This window comes from Anomaloglossus baeobatrachus, chromosome 5, assembly GCF_048569485.1.
Source record: "Anomaloglossus baeobatrachus isolate aAnoBae1 chromosome 5, aAnoBae1.hap1, whole genome shotgun sequence".
NCBI classification, from domain to species: domain Eukaryota; kingdom Metazoa; phylum Chordata; class Amphibia; order Anura; family Aromobatidae; genus Anomaloglossus; species Anomaloglossus baeobatrachus.
Genome location: NC_134357.1, coordinates 205,834,869 through 205,852,315, shown reverse-complemented (window position 1 = coordinate 205,852,315; position 17,447 = coordinate 205,834,869). Strand labels below are relative to the sequence as shown.

Genomic DNA, 17,447 nt, shown 5'->3' with positions numbered 1-17,447 from the left:
CTCATCTCAGCTGAAGACTTTGCCTCTTTCTTCAAGCAGAAGATTGACAACATCAGAGAAAGCTTTGGCCCACAATTACCACGGCCCCTCATCATAGCTACTCAGCCCTTTTCCTCCAAATCCAGCTTCTTCACCATGACAGAAAACAATCTTTCCACTCTACTCTCAAGATCACATCTAACCACCTGTGCACCGGACCCACACCCATCGCACCTCATCCCCAACATCCCCGCAGTCCTCATGCCAGCCCTAACCCAGCTCTTCAACCTATCACTAACAACTGGTGTATTCCCCTCATGCTTTAAACATGCCTCTATTACACCCATCCTCAAAAATCCCTCCCTTGATCAATCCTCTGTGTCAAACTATCACCCCATATCCCTTCTCCCCTATGCCTCAAAACTACTAGAACAGCATGTCCATCTTGAACTGTCCTCATACCTCTCCTCCTGCTCCTTCTTTGACCAGCTACAATCTGTCTTCCGACCAAATCACTCTACTGAAATTGCCCTAACTAAAGTCACCAATGATCTACTCACAATCAAAGCCAAGCGACACTACTCTATCCTCCTCCTCCTGGACCTGTCCTCTGCCTTCGACACAGTAGACCATTCCCTCCTACTACAGATTCTCTCAACTCTGGGCATCACAGACTTGGCCCTATCTTGGATCTCCTCATACCTAACCGACCGAACTTTCAGGGTCTCACATTCTCACACCACTTTCTCATCTCGCCCCCTATCTGTCGGTGTCCCCCAAGGCTCAGTTCTTGGACCCCTGCTGTTCTCCATCTACACCTTCGGCCTGGGACAGCTCATAGAGTCCCACGGCTTTCAGTATCATCTCTATGCCGATGACACACAGATCTACCTCTCTGGACCTGACATTACCTCTCTACTAACCAAAATTCCACAATGTCTGTCTGCTATTTCAGCCTTCTTCTCTGCGCGATTCCTAAAGCTTAATATGGACAAAACATTGAGTTCATTGTCTTTCCTCCTCCTCACTCATCTCCTCCAACAAGCCTTTCCATCAAACTTGATGGTTGCTCACTCTCCCTAGTCTCACAAGCTCGTTGCCTTGGAGTAACCCTAGACTCTGCTCTATCCTTCAAGCCACACATCCAAGTCCTCTTCACCTCATGCAGACTACAACTCAAAATATCTCCCGAATCCGTGCTTTCCTTAACCAAGAATCAGCAAAAACATTAGTGCATGCCCTCATCTCCCGCCTCGACTACTGCAACCTCCTGCTCTCTGGCCTCCCTTCCAACACTTTTGCACCCCTCCAATCTATCCTAAACTCTGCGGCCCGCTTAATCTACCTCTCCCCTCGCTATTTCCCAGCCTCGCCACTCTGCCAATCCCTTCACTGGCTTCCTATCGCCCAACGACTCTAGTTCAAAACATTAACCATGACATACAAAGCCATCCACAACCTGTCTCCTCCCTACATCTGTGACCTAGTCTCCCGGTACCTACCTGCACGCAACCTCAGATCCTCACAAGATCTCCTTCTCTACTCCTCTCTTATCTCCTCTTCCCACAATCGCGTAAAAGATTTCTCCCGTGCCTCCCCCATACTCTGGAATGCTCTACCTCAGCATACCAGACTCTCCCCTACAGTGGAAAGTTTCAAGAGGAACCTCAAGACCCACCTCTTCCAACAAGCCTACAACCTATAATAGCCCTCAGTCCAGTACACCACTGCGCAACCAGCTCTGTCCTCACCTATTGTACCATCACCCACTCCCTGTAGACTGAGTCCTCGCGGGCAGGGTCCTCTCTCCTCCTATACCAGTCTGTTTTGTACTGTTAATGATTGTGGTACGTATACACTCTTTCACTTGTAAAGTACCATGGAATAAATGGCGCAATAATAATAAATAATAATAATGATAATAACAATAATAATATACAATTCCTGTTTTTTTCCTGACAACAAAATGATAAGAGAAGCCCAATTATAAAGTGAGCTTTAAGGAAGATAACTTACCATGCTATCAAGGGTACCGGATTAGGAGGAGGAACCATGCAGCCCAACAGATCACCACTGGAGGTTGTGGATTCAAACCTTTCGGTCAACATCCACTTTATTGGAGCTGTAGCTCTGCTGGCTGTTTCTGTTGTCACTCCTGATGGCACGTTTACCCCTGGAGCGAACATCACTGCCATTGCCACATCATCGCTGTTGCGACTCATGCTTCCCTCGCATCTGTTGGAGCTCCCACTGCTGCTTGATCTTGCTGGAGGGATTAGGCTGGATTAAAGCAGCCACTCTGCTGTTGGTCTATCCGCATTTTAAAATGTGGGACCTGCCAGACACAGCCCCTACCTCCAATGAGACCACTTCCGGTCCTACTCTTGAAGTGACAGATCACCTATGGGTCAAATGTCTCCAGCGTGTTTATCAGGACATGCCTCCAAGGAACGCACCTTGCAAATGTGCAAACTCGTGACGCATGGCTGTCGGCCGACGACCAGACACTGATCGTTCACTGATGACACACTGATGGTAAAAATGGACACACTGATCGTACACTGATGACATGCTGATGGTAAAAATGGTCATGCTGGTTGTACACTGATGACATACTGATGGCGCCGATGACACACTGATCCAAATATGGATGACATCGGTACCCTTTTTCACGTTTAAAAAGGGACATGTGAATGAAGCTTTGAAGTGATGTTTCACGTTCACATACCCTAAAATCAAATGTGCTGGAAAAACACAGATTAAAGTTGCTTATCAAATTCTCTGAAAATAAAAGAGTAATTGGGGTAATTTATTTCTTTAAAATATAAAATGTCATGGACAAGTCCAATTTATCAGAGATTTGGTTTAACAACTTTGATCCAAATAGTCTCTCAGATTGGGTACTTACGTTTGTGAGCTCACACGGTAGGACATCAGCCGGAAGTTACCATCAGGAGGGATAAAAGACAGCACTCTCTCAGCCTCCCAGCGCTTGAATCTGACACATGGGTGGAAGCTGACATCATCCAGAAGCCTAGGATTCTGTGAATAAAGTACAAATATTAATAGTTCATTACTACCACAGTCTCAACACGCTGGGTCACGACTTTTACTTACACTAATCTGGATTTTCACAGTTCGCTGCTTCCGTGTTTTTCTATGTTTTAGGCCTAAGACACACGGCATGAAAATCGGAGCGAGTGGAATGCGATAAAACATCACATTCCACTCGGACCAATATTACCCAATGTGCCAGCACCTATGAGAGATTATTTTCTCAGCCCTAATCGGACCGAGAAAACAGTCGCATGCTGCAGGTGCAATGCGATCCACTTTCTCTCACACCCATTCAAGTCTAAGGGGCGAGAGAAACATCGCACTGCACTCGCAGTACACTGGTGGAATGCGAGTGCAGAATGAGAATGGCAATAGCCGACAACGGAGGAGAGAGGGAAATAAATCTCTCCCTCTCCTTCTCAGCGCCGGCCCTCCCCTCCTAAGCGCCGTCCCTCCCCTCCTCAGCGCCGGCCCGCCCCCCGCAGCTGTCATCTGATCACATGATTGGACCTCAGTCGCAGTGACACTCGCATGACACTCGTCTCCAGCTGTGCTGCCAGCGTGAGCAGCGTGTCATGCGAGGATCACAGTAGTCCCCGTGTAGCCCCGGCCTTAGTCAGAGGTTTCCATATTTACTGAAGAGTAAATCAGGGTTTCAGAAGTTTTTAACCCATTCTCAATTTCAGTTTTCGTTTTTTTCTTCTAAGAGCCATAACTTTTTTATTTTTCTATCCACTTAAATGTATAAGAGCTTTTTTTTGTTTGTGTGACAAGTTGTACTTTTGAATGACACCATTCATTTTACTACACAGTGTACTGGAAAACGGAAAGAAACTTTCAAGTGCAGTGAAATTGTGCAAAAAAACCCGCAATACTGACATTGAGTTTTGTTTTCATAGTGTACGATGTGTGGTAAAAATGACCAAACAGTATGCTTGTCAAGGTCAGAATGGTTCTGGTAATGCCAAACTTGTACAGCTTTTTTTTTTTTTTAATTATTATTATTTTAGTGGTGAAAACAATAAATCATAGATTTATATAAAAAAAAAAAAAAAAAAAAAAGAAAATTTTTGATTTTTCTGTGAGGGCTTTGTGCTGTGTGAGGGCTTATTTTTGTCCAGCCGATATTTTTTTATACCATTTTGAGACAGGTATAATATTTTGTTAGCTACTTACTGCATTTGTTCCTTTTTTACAATGTTTACTGATCTGGTTAAATTAATTTTGAATTGTTTCATGCATTGGACGTTAATGGACGCGGCAGTACCACATGTTGGTTTTAATAGTATCATTTTTATACTCATAAAGGGGTTATTCAAATTTTTATGTGTTAGTAATTGTTTTCCAATTACAAAGCTAACAATTATAATTTTTTTGTAATTGTTAGCATTTTTAGGGAAAGGAACCTACAATTGTCTTATCACTTGTCCTATATACTGCAATACATCATATGTATAGTAAAAATCACAGTCTTCTTTGAGGTCAGGCCACAAGCTGGGTTTTAACGGAGCTCTGTGATGGCAGGTACAGTGGTCATCAAGAGACCACCAGCTACCATAGCAACCCACTGTCGCCTCGCGGGGATGCCGATGAACGCATAAAATGATGCACTCCAATGCCAATGCAGAGTCAAAGATTAACGCGGCATTAAAATAGCTATCAATCGCGGTTGGAACACGGTTACACCCACGGCTGCTGGAGGCAGACAACGGTGGTGACACATAGCCATTATCTGCTGGTTATGGGTGGGCTAAGTTTCTGTTTTCGGCTTGTGATGTACATGTAAGGCAGATGTTGGAAAGGGGTTACACTTATTGACAAATGCATGAAGTTGATGTAAGGACTCAATATTTCCAGCAGTGACCTTATTTATCCAGACTTCTGCATTTCACCCTGGCAACTGAATATCAGCTTCTGAGACAAGTTCTGACTGAAGATCTATTCTTTTCTCATCTTTGATTTGCGTTTACCATAATGTCTGTGTTTTTGGTTCTCCATGGGACTGAGATCTGGGGAGTTTCTTACCCATGGACCCTATACTTCAATGTTTTGTTCAATGAGCTACATAGTTATCACTTTTATCTTGTGATCTGGTCTCCCATCATGCTAGAAAAATCACTGCTCTCCCTAGCATCCAGAACAATATGGTTAAGAACTTGCTCTTGGAGGAGGATTAGATCCCATTCTTTATTCATAGCAGTGTTCTTAGGCAAAACTTTGAGTGAGCTCCCTCAAGGATGACACACATGAATGGTCTCAGGATGCTTTACAGTTGACAGACACAGGACTCATGGTAATGTTCACCATTTCATCTGCAGGCTATCATTATTTCAGATCTCCCAAACAGTCAAAGGTGCTTCATCAGAGAAAAAAAAAAAACTTTACCCAAGTCCTCTATAATCCAATTACTGTACTTGTTGCATAATGTCAGTAAAGCTGGGTTTACACACTGCAACATCGCAAAGGACATCGCTGTAACGTCACCGGTTTGGTGACGCAATAGCGACCTCCCTAAGTCTCTGCTAAGTCTCTGGTGAGCGTTCAAACAGGCAAACCTGGCCAACAACTCAACAGCGATCCGGACCTGCAGAGCGACCTAGCTGGTTGTTTGGGGACGTTGATAAGCAGCCTTTTGAAAGGGAAGTTGCTAACAAAGTCGCTGCAAAGTCTTCACACACTGAAACTTCATGCTGCACAGCGGGAAACAAAGGACCTAGGAATGGTCCTGAACGATTTGTAACGATTACAACTTCACAGCAGGGGCCGGGTCGCTGATAGGTTTCACACACTGCAACATCGCAAACAACATTGCTATTGCGTCACAAAACCGGTGACGTTACAGCGATGTCGTTTGAGATGTTGCAGTGTGTAAACCCAGCTTAAGAGCTTGATGTTTTTCTCAAAGAGAAAAGGCTTCTTTGATGCTCTTCATGACAGCAGACAAGCCTCCAATAGGCTTTACAGGGCCAGTCCATTCCTTTGTTTCTAAAAAAAAAAATCAGCGTTTGAATTGATCTACAAATGAGGCTGAAGAGCTATGGTAGATCTGAAGTCTGTAATTTAACCTCTTTTCCCCATCCAGCTGTGCTTGACTAGTGTTCTCCTACTTGACTGATGGCTCCTTTTCCTGAACGCACACCGCATAAAGGCGGTTAGTCAAGCAGGAAGCGGCGCTGGGTGAGATATAGAGCTGGAATGACAGAGGAGTCGAAGCTACAACAGCTCTTAAGACCATTTGCATATTAATCAAAATGATAATTTCTCAGTAGTGGAGGAACAGAGTACCTACGTCAAGGTCCTGCTGCACTTGTCCCTGGAAGAGCTACATCCTCAAATAAATAGTTTTTATGTGGGGAATGAAGGGGAGATCCTGCTGACCGTTTCCTTTTAATGCAAATTGCCACTATAAAAACTGAAGCAGCAAAACTTTGTGAACAAACTAAATTTGTGTCACTTTCAAAACTTTTGGCCATGACTATGAAAAAATATTTAAAGAATAACTAAACTGTGAATACTTTTTTTATTATTATTATTTGGCAGGCATTTTATTTGCCTGCAAATCTGTGGGAGTCCAGGTCCTTAGACCCCCGTTGATTATTTAACAAGGTAGACTAAATTTCATAAGTGGGTAAAACTGAGAAGGGCTTGCACAAACAAGAACCTCTGCAATTTAAAAATCTTCTACATTCTCGGAGGAATTTTTAATCTCATAGTTTACAGCTCGTTGCCTAGGATACTGGCAGTCCCTGTGTGATCTATTAACTAAGAAAGGAGAATGGCGTAAGAAGGCTCTATGCTTTACAGACTGCTCGCGGCACTCAGAAGCAGGCCGGATTACTGGATCTTGCCAGCTTTAGTCTTTTGGGCTTCTCTCATGCTGCAGTGGAAATGCTGACTATGGCAGCCTGGGAGACAGCACAGTTTGTACCAGTGGCACAACTATGCTGCTGTCAATGGTCAGTACCCTCAGCAATCAGGAATCCGAAAGGCAGAGGAGTGATGTCCTCCTGAAGATATAACTTCAGAAAAACCCTTTAATAGTCCCTCAAACTCTCTGCAGTTCAGCTGACAGGAGTGAAAGTAGGCCATGATTTCTAGTGTACTTGCACGGTGGCTCAGTGGTTAGAACTGATGCTTTGCAGCACTGGGGTCATCATGGATTCTATTGAGCAATTGATTTTGGTCTCAGGACCTGGAAAGCAGCTTTATAATAAACATCCTCACAAATCCTACCTCCTGCATATAAAACACAGAAGGTGTCTGATGTCTCACCAACTGTCCAGGCTGGTAAGGAATATTGAGCATATACAGCAGCAGAGTTTAGTGAATGAAGGAGCAGGTGACCCTTCTGTGAGTGATTTTTCTTATGTAACTCCTACTCATTCTAACACACTACTGTTTGTACACCTCGAGTAATGGAACAATGTTCTCCTCGATTAGTACTCTACATCAGGATTCTGGCAATGAGCAGTATAAAGGGGTTGTATAACCTTAAGACACTGCAGGCACATTATAAGGAATGTGGTCATGATTAAGAACAGGTTAACTGTTCAAAACGAGTAGAGTGATTATCTAGTCTACTTGGAATATTGTCATGGTTTTTTCTAGCTTTTAATTTTTTCAATAAAGCCAGGTTTTAATTTTATATGCGGATGTTGGATTTTCCTTCACTTTTTTATCACATTATAAGGAAGTGCCCTCAAAGCTGGGCTGTCAGGATTCCTACCGTTGTTGCCCCCCTGGTGATTATTAGAACAAAGTTAAAAAAAAAACAAAAGTCCACTTTGACTCTTGTGGAACCCGCCTGGCATCCTTATCAGCTCATGCCAACTAGACATTTCTGCTATACCCTGCCAGTAATTGTTAAAGGTATGTTTATGGTCCGCCGAAACATAGCACTGTGTTTTATTTTTACCATGAAGGACAACGTGAGATCTGGCATCCCAGTCAGCTTAACACAAGCATCAACGACTCCTTGAATCTCCGCAAACACAGTGGATCCTGCAGGAGAGAGCAGTACAGAAAATAAGCAGCCCATTATGTAGGGTATACATTGGTCAAAGTTTTTTAGTGAGGTGCACATGCTCTAATGTTCATAGCTTCATTACGTGCTCACTATGATGGCAGCTACCATGGGCCACCTATAGCATGTTCAGATTTCCTGCAGAAGAGATTAAACTATAATGGTTTTCTAAAAGATTTTTGCACTAGCAGATAACTTATGTAATGACAGTAGCCTGAAACTAAAAATTGTACCACATGTAGTCACCCAAACTGAATTTGACAGATTAGTAAAACCTAACATAATTGGCAGAGTTTTGCAGTCACACATAAATATTTTCTCCTACAGCCGCGACTCTAGGTGCAAAGAACAGTGTTTATTTGTACTGCAGAAAATATGTATGAGCTGAAATAAAAGTCTACTCAAAGTCTACTCAGACTGGCTTGCAAAGTCTCCTTAAGGAGAATAGTGTTCCCCCGTGGTCCCCACATAGCTTTCTCATGAGCCAGATCAGACACCCACATACTTTGCACTGACGAGGGGCAAGCACCCCGAAACACCGTGTCTGCAAATTGGGATTCTGATCTGGCTTATATATCCTGAGTCATATTGCAAAGGATTGTTAAAAATCCACTTGTGACTTTTAGGATCGCTACTTCCAATAGGTGGCGCTGTGCTAGAGTTTGTCTCCTTTACTGGAGAGACAATTTGAATATTTCTTAGAGGGGCGTGGCAGCTATAAGTCCCCTTGCTTGGCAGCCAGACTGGCTTGCAAAGTCTCCTTAAGGAGAATAGTGTTCCCCCGTGGTCCCCACATAGCTTTCTCATGAGCCAGATCAGACACCCCCATACTTTGCACTGACGAGGGGCAAGCACCCCGAAACACCGTGTCTGCAAATTGGGATTCTGATCTGGCTTATATATCCTGAGTCATATTGCAAAGGATTGTTAAAAATTCACTTGTGACTTTTAGGATCGCTACTTCCAATAGGTGGCGCTGTGCTAGAGTTTGTCTCCTTTACTGGAGAGACAATTTGAATACTCAAAGTTTGGAAGATATCTCCTATCAATGAGATAGGGGACAGCGTCCCGATTACTGGGGCCTCCACAGAACCCGAGAACCAGGGCTCTGAAGAGCTCTGTGTGAATAGTGCAGTGGTCGATCATACACACCTTTGCTCCATTCATTCTTATGGGGGTGGCAATAGCCAACCGCAACATTCAGCTGGTCATCTCCAGAGGTCCTATTAAGATCCCCAGAGATTAGGAAGTTATCACAACCCAATAAATAAGGGGATAACTTCCAAACTACAAAATCCCCCTTTAACCTCTATATCCACTATCTGCAATAGAATAGTGTGTACTCAGCCCCAATCACATGCATCATTTAAAGGGAATCTGTCAGCAGGTGTTGGTACCTCATCTTAAGGTACCGTCACACATAACGAGATCGCTAGCGAGATCGCAGCTGAGACACTGTTTCTGTGACGCAGTAGCGATCCCGTTAGCGATCTCGTTATGTGTGACATCTACCAGTGATCAGGCCCCTGCTGTGAGATCTCTAGTCGTTGCAGAATGGTCCAGGCCATTTTCTTCAAAGGCGATGTCCTGCTGGGCAGGACACATCGCTGTGTTTGACACTGTGTGACAGGGTCACAGTGACTGCGGAGATCGTTATACAGGTCGCTATTGCGACCTGTATTGTTCCTGCATCGCTGGTAAGATCTGACTATTCGACATCTCACCTGCGACCTACCAGCAACTTACCTGCGATCTCTATCAGGTCGCATCGTTTTTGGGATCGCTGGTAAGTCGTTGTGTGTGACTGGGCCTTAAAAGAAGCATGATGTAGGCCAGATAACCAAGAGTTCAACGATGTATCACTTAGATTAGTGGCTGCAGCCATTCTGACACAGTGAAAGATTTTAGATTTAGCGTACCAGTGTTCGCTGTGACCGCGTTTCTGAATGCCGAGCACTTCTGATCATGTGCAGTATGAAGCCGGGTGTACACATCCAGGCTTCAGCGAAATCTACTGCACATGACTGGAAGAGCGGGGCATTAAGAAGCGCGAACACAGGAACACGTGGTACTGCTGGTGACGCTGCATTGAATAGCATGTTAGTACGTCCCTGTGGGCGTGCTAATATGCTAAGAGGGCGGACTAGTCGAGGGATATAACACCCTTGGAACTAGTCCCCGGGCTCACAAGTATAAGATCAAAGATCTTTAGAAATACTTTTTCTAAAGATCTCTTTATCTATACTAGTGTATACAGGGACAGTTAGGCAGGGATTAGCAATATGCACCCAGAACTGCTCGTGGTTCTGGGTGCATATTGCACCTGACAGGTCCCCTTTAAGTTGCCAAAAAGCAACACACACTGTTGTGCTGAATGCTGCAAAGTATCTTATAGGATGTAGTAGTAGATTATGTATCAATAAGAGCTTCTGTGAATATGCAACTATAGAGCTGAGAACAGCTCAGTACAATAAGAATTTACGTTCTACATAATCAATACAAGTCATCAAGCATATGTAGATTATATGCGATGAAGGAGAGTTCAAAGGTGAATACAAAGGGAATGTATCATCAGAATATGATCTAGTGATTAACCCCTTATGACCATTGAGTTTCCATTTTTTTGAACTTTCAACCCACCAACATCCTTTTTTAAGAGCCATAACTTTTTATTTTTCCATTGACATAGTAGTGAGAACTTGTTTCATGTGGGATGACTTGTAGTTGATACCAGTTATTTTACAATAACATTTACTGAAAAAAACATTCCATATGTGGTAAAAAAAAACCCCTTTGTATTATTGCACCATTGTTTATTTGATTATATATTATGGTGTGCCAAGAAAATGACCTGGCAAAATGATTCTTCATATATTTTTGTAGCTAAAGGAAATGCAAAGTGAACTGCTTAAACAGTTATGTAGGGGATGTAGGGCGGTGAAAACTTATATTCTGCATTCTGAGCGGTTGCTTTTATTGAAAACTTTTTGAAGTACATACAATTTTTGTTCACCTTTTATTGCATTTTTGGGGGAAAGTTTGGTGACTTTTTTAGTCTTTTCTCAGCATAAATTATGCGGGACATGACGATCTCAAAGAAGGAGGGCAATTGAAATTTGTATTTTCTATTTATTTATTTAATACATTTTGACTTCATTTTTAGATTCTTTAGGGACCTTGAATCTGCAATCATACTATATAGTATTTCAGTGTATAGTGTTATTGAGAACCAAAATGGCAGTGAGTAATGCCCTCTCCGCTGCCATAGCAACTCACTGGCTCCAGGATTGTGTCATAGAGAAGCGGTGATGGGAGGTGATGAACGAGCACCCTCATAACCAGTACTTCTAAATTACACTGTCATTGCTCAATAGCGGCTCCAGTCACTACCGTTACATGTGGATGCTGACTGTATAACACACTCTTGAGCCTGCTCCATACACCCCGTACGTGACTTGTGCCAGAAATATAAGTCTTAGGTTGCTTAGAGGTTTATTTTTGTGGTAAAATGTATTTCTGCTACTCCAGCAGGATACAGCTAAACCCCCACTAGGTGGAGGCATCACAGGTGCAGGGGGAGCCATTCACACTCACTTCCAAATATGGAGGAGGTAATGGCTGGATGGTAAAACTGCACACTAGTGGCTTGCATAGAGCACTTTCTTTTTTGCTTTTTGATATTATATATAGTGTAGGGACCTACAAGCATGAGGTTCCCGTGACTAGGGTTGTAGGCATACGTCTTATGGGCATAACGCTAACAAAAAACCTCATATTTTTTTGTACAGGATACAGCCAGGCCTTGTTCGGCCTTGCCATTAGAGTTTCTGTCCCTATGTAGCGCGCAGTGGGGGTACGGCTTGGCAGCCCGCCTGATCTAATAGTATGGGCGTCACCTAATAGGCTGCGGGTTTGTGACTGTGCGTCTGCTAGTGTTAACAGTGTTCTATGCAAGCCACTAGTGTGCAGTTTTACCATCCAGCCATACCTCCTCCATATTTGGAAGTGAGTGTGAATGGCTCCCCCTGCACCTGTGATGCCTCCACCTAGTGGGGGTTTAGCTGTATCCTGCTGGAGTAGTAGTAGTTTTTTGGCCTGAGCAATATACAGCTGCAATTCCATCTTACTGTAAGTAATGATGTGCTTTCTTTTTTGCTTTTTGATAAAATGTATTTCTAAAACGTTTTTAGCCATTTTTTTCCCCATATTACAATATCTCTAAAAAAAAAAAAAAATCTTGCACGTTTTACACTGGCCATTGGGTTATTGTAAACCATACTTTTTGGACTTTTAGTAAGACTTCTCAGAAGTCTCATTATCATCACAGACCATAATACAATGATCCACCATTGACAGTATAGCTCCCACTAGTCACTCTCCCTTCATAGTAACATTTTCACATGCTCATTAGATGCTTCTATATGAAAATCTGAGAGTCTATTGCTGCTAATGTCCATGTAGATTTTTTCCACAGTAGCCAATGTGAGAATTAGAGGATTTTTTTCCCTTTCATTTTCATATCACAATCTGTATTTTAACCCCTTCAGCCCCCGGGCACTTTCCGTTTTTGTTTTTTGCTCCTTTTCTTCCGAGAGCCGTAACGTTTTTATTATTCCGTCAATCTTGCCATATGAGGGCTTGTTTTTTGCGGGACGAGTTGTACTTTTAAATGAAACCATAGGTTTTAACATATATTGTACTGGAAAACAGCAAAAAAATTCCAAGTGTGGAAAAACTGCAAAAAAAAAAGTGTGATCGCACACTAGTTTTTGGGATGTTTTATTCACCGTGTTCACTATATGATAAAACTGATGTATCTATGTGATGCCTCAGGTCGGTGCGAGTTTGTAGACACCAAACATGTATAGGTTTACATGTATCTAAGAGGTTAAAAAAAATTCACAAGTTTGTCCAATAAAAGTGGCGCACGTTTTGCGCCATTTTCCGAAACACGTAGCGTTCTTATTTTTTGGGATCTATGGCTCAGTGATGGCTTATTTTTTGCGTCTCGAGCTGACGTTTATAATGGTACCATTTTTGCGCAGATGCTACGTTTTGATCGCCTGTTATTGCATTTTGCGTAAAACTTGTGGCGACCAAAAAACTTAATTTTGGCGTTTGGAATTTTTTTGCCACGCCGTTGACCAATCAGATTAATTGATTTTATATTTTGATAGCTCTGGCATTTGTGAACGCGGCGATACCAAATATGTGTATATTTATTTATTTTTTAACCCTTTAATTTTCAATGGGGGGAAAGGGGGGTGATTTGAACTTTTAGGTTTTTTTTTAATTTTTATTTTTTAAAACTTTTTTTTACTTTTTTTTTATTTTACTAGTCCCCCTAGGGGGCTATAGCGATCAGCAATCCGATCGCTATTATCTATCTGCTGATCACAGCAATACAGCTGTAAACAGCAGATTCAGTCACTTTGTTTTTCCCTCTGTGCTCTCGGCCGAGGGAAAACGAAAGTGAAACTTCGTAGCTGCAGGCGTCATCACATGACCCTGTGCTACGATGGCAACCACCGATAGTCACGGGATAACACACGTGACTTCCGGTGGGGGCGGCGGTAAGTAAAAAACATGGCCGCGCGCATTTAGATCTTGCTGCCAGACTTTGGCAGCAAGATTTAAGGGGTTAATGGCCGCGGGTGGAAGCGATTCCACCCGCGGCTAGCAGGCACACATGTCAGCTGTTGAAAACAGCTAATATGTGTCGATCCACGCCGCCTGCCCGCGGCAGGGGGCGGGGCTTAACGGGACACGATCCTGGACGGATAGATCCGTCCAAGGTCGTGAAGGGGTTAAAAAATAAAGCTTACCAGTCATTTTTAAAAATTAATTTAACATAAAAACCTGATGTAAGCAGTAGTTTGCTTCCCTTTAATATATTAGCATTTCTTCCCAGTCAATTGAAGGTTGGGATTTCCTACACTTCAAGCCCAAATAAGCCACCTCCCTCCCCTCAGCAGTCATTATCTCCTCTCCTCCTCCTCAGCAGTCATTATCTCCTCCCCCTCCCCTAGCAGCCATTATCTTCCCTCCCCCTCCCTCCCCCCAGCAGTCATTATCTCCTCTCCCACTCCTTGCCCCCCACAATTATTATCTCCTCTCCCCCCAGCAGTCATTACCTTCTCTTCCTTCATCCCCAGTCTCCCCCCCCACCAACATTTTTATAAAATATCCTGAGCGCTACTGCACTAGATTCCGACTGGCAACAGTAGAGCTCTATAAATGTGCTGATGTGTAGACTTACTGCAGCAGCCACACTGGTGCAATGTAATGGCGCCCGCCTGCAATGACGCCTGTCTTCATGGTCCATTCCGGAGGGTTAGAGAGAGGCGTGTTGCGTACTGCGTTTTACGTAAGCACGCATCACTCAGGATCCCGATTAAAAGGTACAGAACATATAACTATAAAACAAGCCGCGGCCACCAGTAATTTAACTAAAACTGCATGTGCGGCTCCCCTGGGCCGGTCATTTTGGAACAGTTTAGGGCCACACATGCAGTTTTGGTTAAATCGCCGAGGCTTGTCTTATAGATCTGGATGCAGCAGCCTGCACCTGGCTCGCATCAGCAAAAATGGCTCGGCGTGTCACCTCTGACAAGCATGTCATAGGTTAGCCATCAATGGTCTAGCACATTTTTTTTACGTAGATTAACCCTGAACATCTATGCCAATTGCTTAATTGTTCTAATAACTCTTCAGATGCACCAAATAGATTAGATGATTTGCATAATGTTTTATAGTACAATTTTTACCAAATTAAGTGTCTTGTCAGAGTCCGTCTTCAGCTACGCTCTCACGATGAATATTTGGCTAGTGCATATCATCTCATCCACTTTGCTGGAACTGTAAGACGCTGTATTTTTTGCACGGCTTCAAAAGCTCATCATAACTGTGAAAGACATACTCTTACCTGACTTGTCTATGATTGCATCCACTTCTTCAATTATATCAAAATAGGCCTCATTGTTAGTGTATTTTACTCCCGCTCTCCTCCATGGTATATTTGATAGTTGTCCAGTTGGAAGGGTTTCCCCCATATTGCTGCTCCCTTTAAAAGAGGATATTTTAAATGAAAGATGGCAATATGTCATACATCCTTAAAGGGATTGTCCAGGATTTGAAAATTGTTTTTTTTGTATTGTTTTGTTTTACAGACAAAAGTGCAATATTTGAACATGAGCTATGATTGGTATTGTGGCTTAACCCATCTCCCCTTTAATACTAGACAAGATCCCTATACAAGTGTGGCCTCATTAAAAAAAAAACAAAAAAAAAAAAACAAACATTTTATATTTTTTTTAAAAAAAATAAATAAATAAAGATAATAGGCAGTAATGAGGGAGAGCACAAATGGTTAAACAGGTAATAAGTAGATAATTTTTCCACTTTATTCCTGCTGCTCCAGAGTGGGGATTTTTTTGTTTGCCGCCTTGTTTTTTCTTTTCTTAAAGTAGTTGTCTCACAAATAAAGTTAATTTGAATCAATAGATCTTGGAATATTAAAAATTTCAACAACTGGATGCAATTGAAAAAAAAAAAAGTTCCCTTGCTGAAATAATGTTATAAACGTGCCCCTGCTATGTACTATGTATTGGCGATCTCTGACCGTACAGGAACATGGTCTGATCATATCACATCTCCTGGGCAGGGAGGAGGTAAATGAGTACAGAAATGCTTTACCTCATAAAAAGAATCAGCTGTAATCCCATGCTGTGCTATCTGGTTTCTGTCTCTTTTTAGTGTCTCCCCACCCCTGCACAGGAGATATGGTATGATCAGACCATGTCCCTGTAGGGACAGACATGGCCATTACACAGTATAAAGCAGGGACACATACAGTGTTTCCCCGAAAAGAAGCCTTAGGCTATGTGCCCACGCTGCGGATTTTGTGCGGATTTTGCAGCGGATTTTCCGAAAATCTGCAGCAGCGGCACTTCCAAGCCATTTCAATGGCATTTTGGAAATGCTGTGTCCATGCTGCGGATTTGCCGCGGATTTTGATCCGGAAAAATCTGCAGCATGTCAATTATTGTTGCGGATTTTGGTGCGGATTTTGGGTATAGAATGGTGCGGATTTTGGGTATAGAATGGGGAAAAAAAAAAAAAAAAATCCGCATCAAAATCAACGGCAAATTCGCGGTAATCCGCGGCAAAAATAAGGTGCGGATTTGCCGCGAAAGTCGCGGATTTTCATGCAGAAAAATCTGCAGGTACATTCTACCGTGGACACATAGCCTAACGGCGAAAATACGCCCTAACATCAATTTTCAGCCTTTTTCAGCCATATGGTTAACCCCTTAAGGACGGAGCCAGTTTTGTCCTTAATGCCCAGGCCATTTTTTGCAATTCTGACCAGTGTCACTTTATGAGGTTATAACTCTGGAACGCTTCAACGGATCCCGGTGATTCTGACATTGTTTTTTCGTGACATATTGTACTTCATGATAGTTATAAATTTAGAACGATATTTTTTGCTTTTATTTGTGAAAAAAATCGGAAATTTGATGAAAATTTTGAAAATTTTGCAATTTTCAAACTTTTAATTTTTATGCCCTTAACCCAGAGAGTTATGTCACACAAAACAGTTAATAAATAACATTTCCCACATGTCTACTTTACATTAGCGCAATTTCTGAAACAAAATGTTTTGGGGTTAGGAAGTTAGAAGGGGTCAAAGTTCATCTGCAATTTCCCATTTTTTCAACAAAATTCACAAAACCATTTTTTTTAGGGACCACATCACATTTGAAGTGACTTTGAGAGGCCCAGGTGACAGAAAATACCTAAAAGTGACACCATTCTCAAAACCGCACCCCTCAAAGTACTCAAAACCACATCCAAGAAGTTTATTAACCCTTCAGGTGCTTCACAGGAACTAAAGCAAAGTGGAATGAAAAAAAGCAAAAAATAAAATTTTACCTAAAATGTTGCTCTACCCCAAATTTATTCACTTTTAGAAGAAATAACACAACAAAATGAACCCCAAAACTTGTTACCCACTTTCTTATGAACGCGCCAACACCCCACATGTGGTCAGAAACCTTTGTTTGGACAAATGGGAGGGCTCGGAACAGGAGCAGCAATATTTGAATTTTGGAAAGCAAATTTGGCTGAAATAGATTGCGGGCACCATGTTGCATTTACATGTCCGCTAAGGTACCTAAACAGAAGAAACCCCTCACAAGTGACGCCATTTTGGAAAGTGGACCCCTCAAGGCTTCTATCTAGGGGTATAGTGAGCATTTTGGATCCACAGGTACTTCACAGATTTTGATAACGTTACATTGTCACATTGAAAATTTTCATTTTTTTCTAAAAAATGTTGCTTTAGCATCAATTTTTTCACTTTTTCAAGAGGTAATTGCAAAAACTT

At 42.4% G+C, this 17,447-nt stretch overlaps 1 protein-coding gene across 4 annotated transcripts in view; it reads right to left on the bottom strand.

Moving 5' to 3' along the window:
- AP3M1 (adaptor related protein complex 3 subunit mu 1) overlaps positions 1 to 17,447 on the bottom strand; it is a 215,644-nt gene that overhangs the window by 92,768 nt on the left and 105,429 nt on the right. For all 4 annotated transcript variants that reach the window (XM_075347322.1, XM_075347324.1, XM_075347325.1 and 1 more), the window contains 3 exons: positions 14,985 to 15,122; positions 7,952 to 8,037; positions 2,888 to 3,021 (listed from right to left, as the gene is read on the bottom strand). In XM_075347322.1, coding sequence (XP_075203437.1) covers positions 2,888 to 3,021; positions 7,952 to 8,037; positions 14,985 to 15,122 — 358 coding nt within the window. The remainder of the gene's footprint in view (positions 1 to 2,887; positions 3,022 to 7,951; positions 8,038 to 14,984; positions 15,123 to 17,447) is intronic.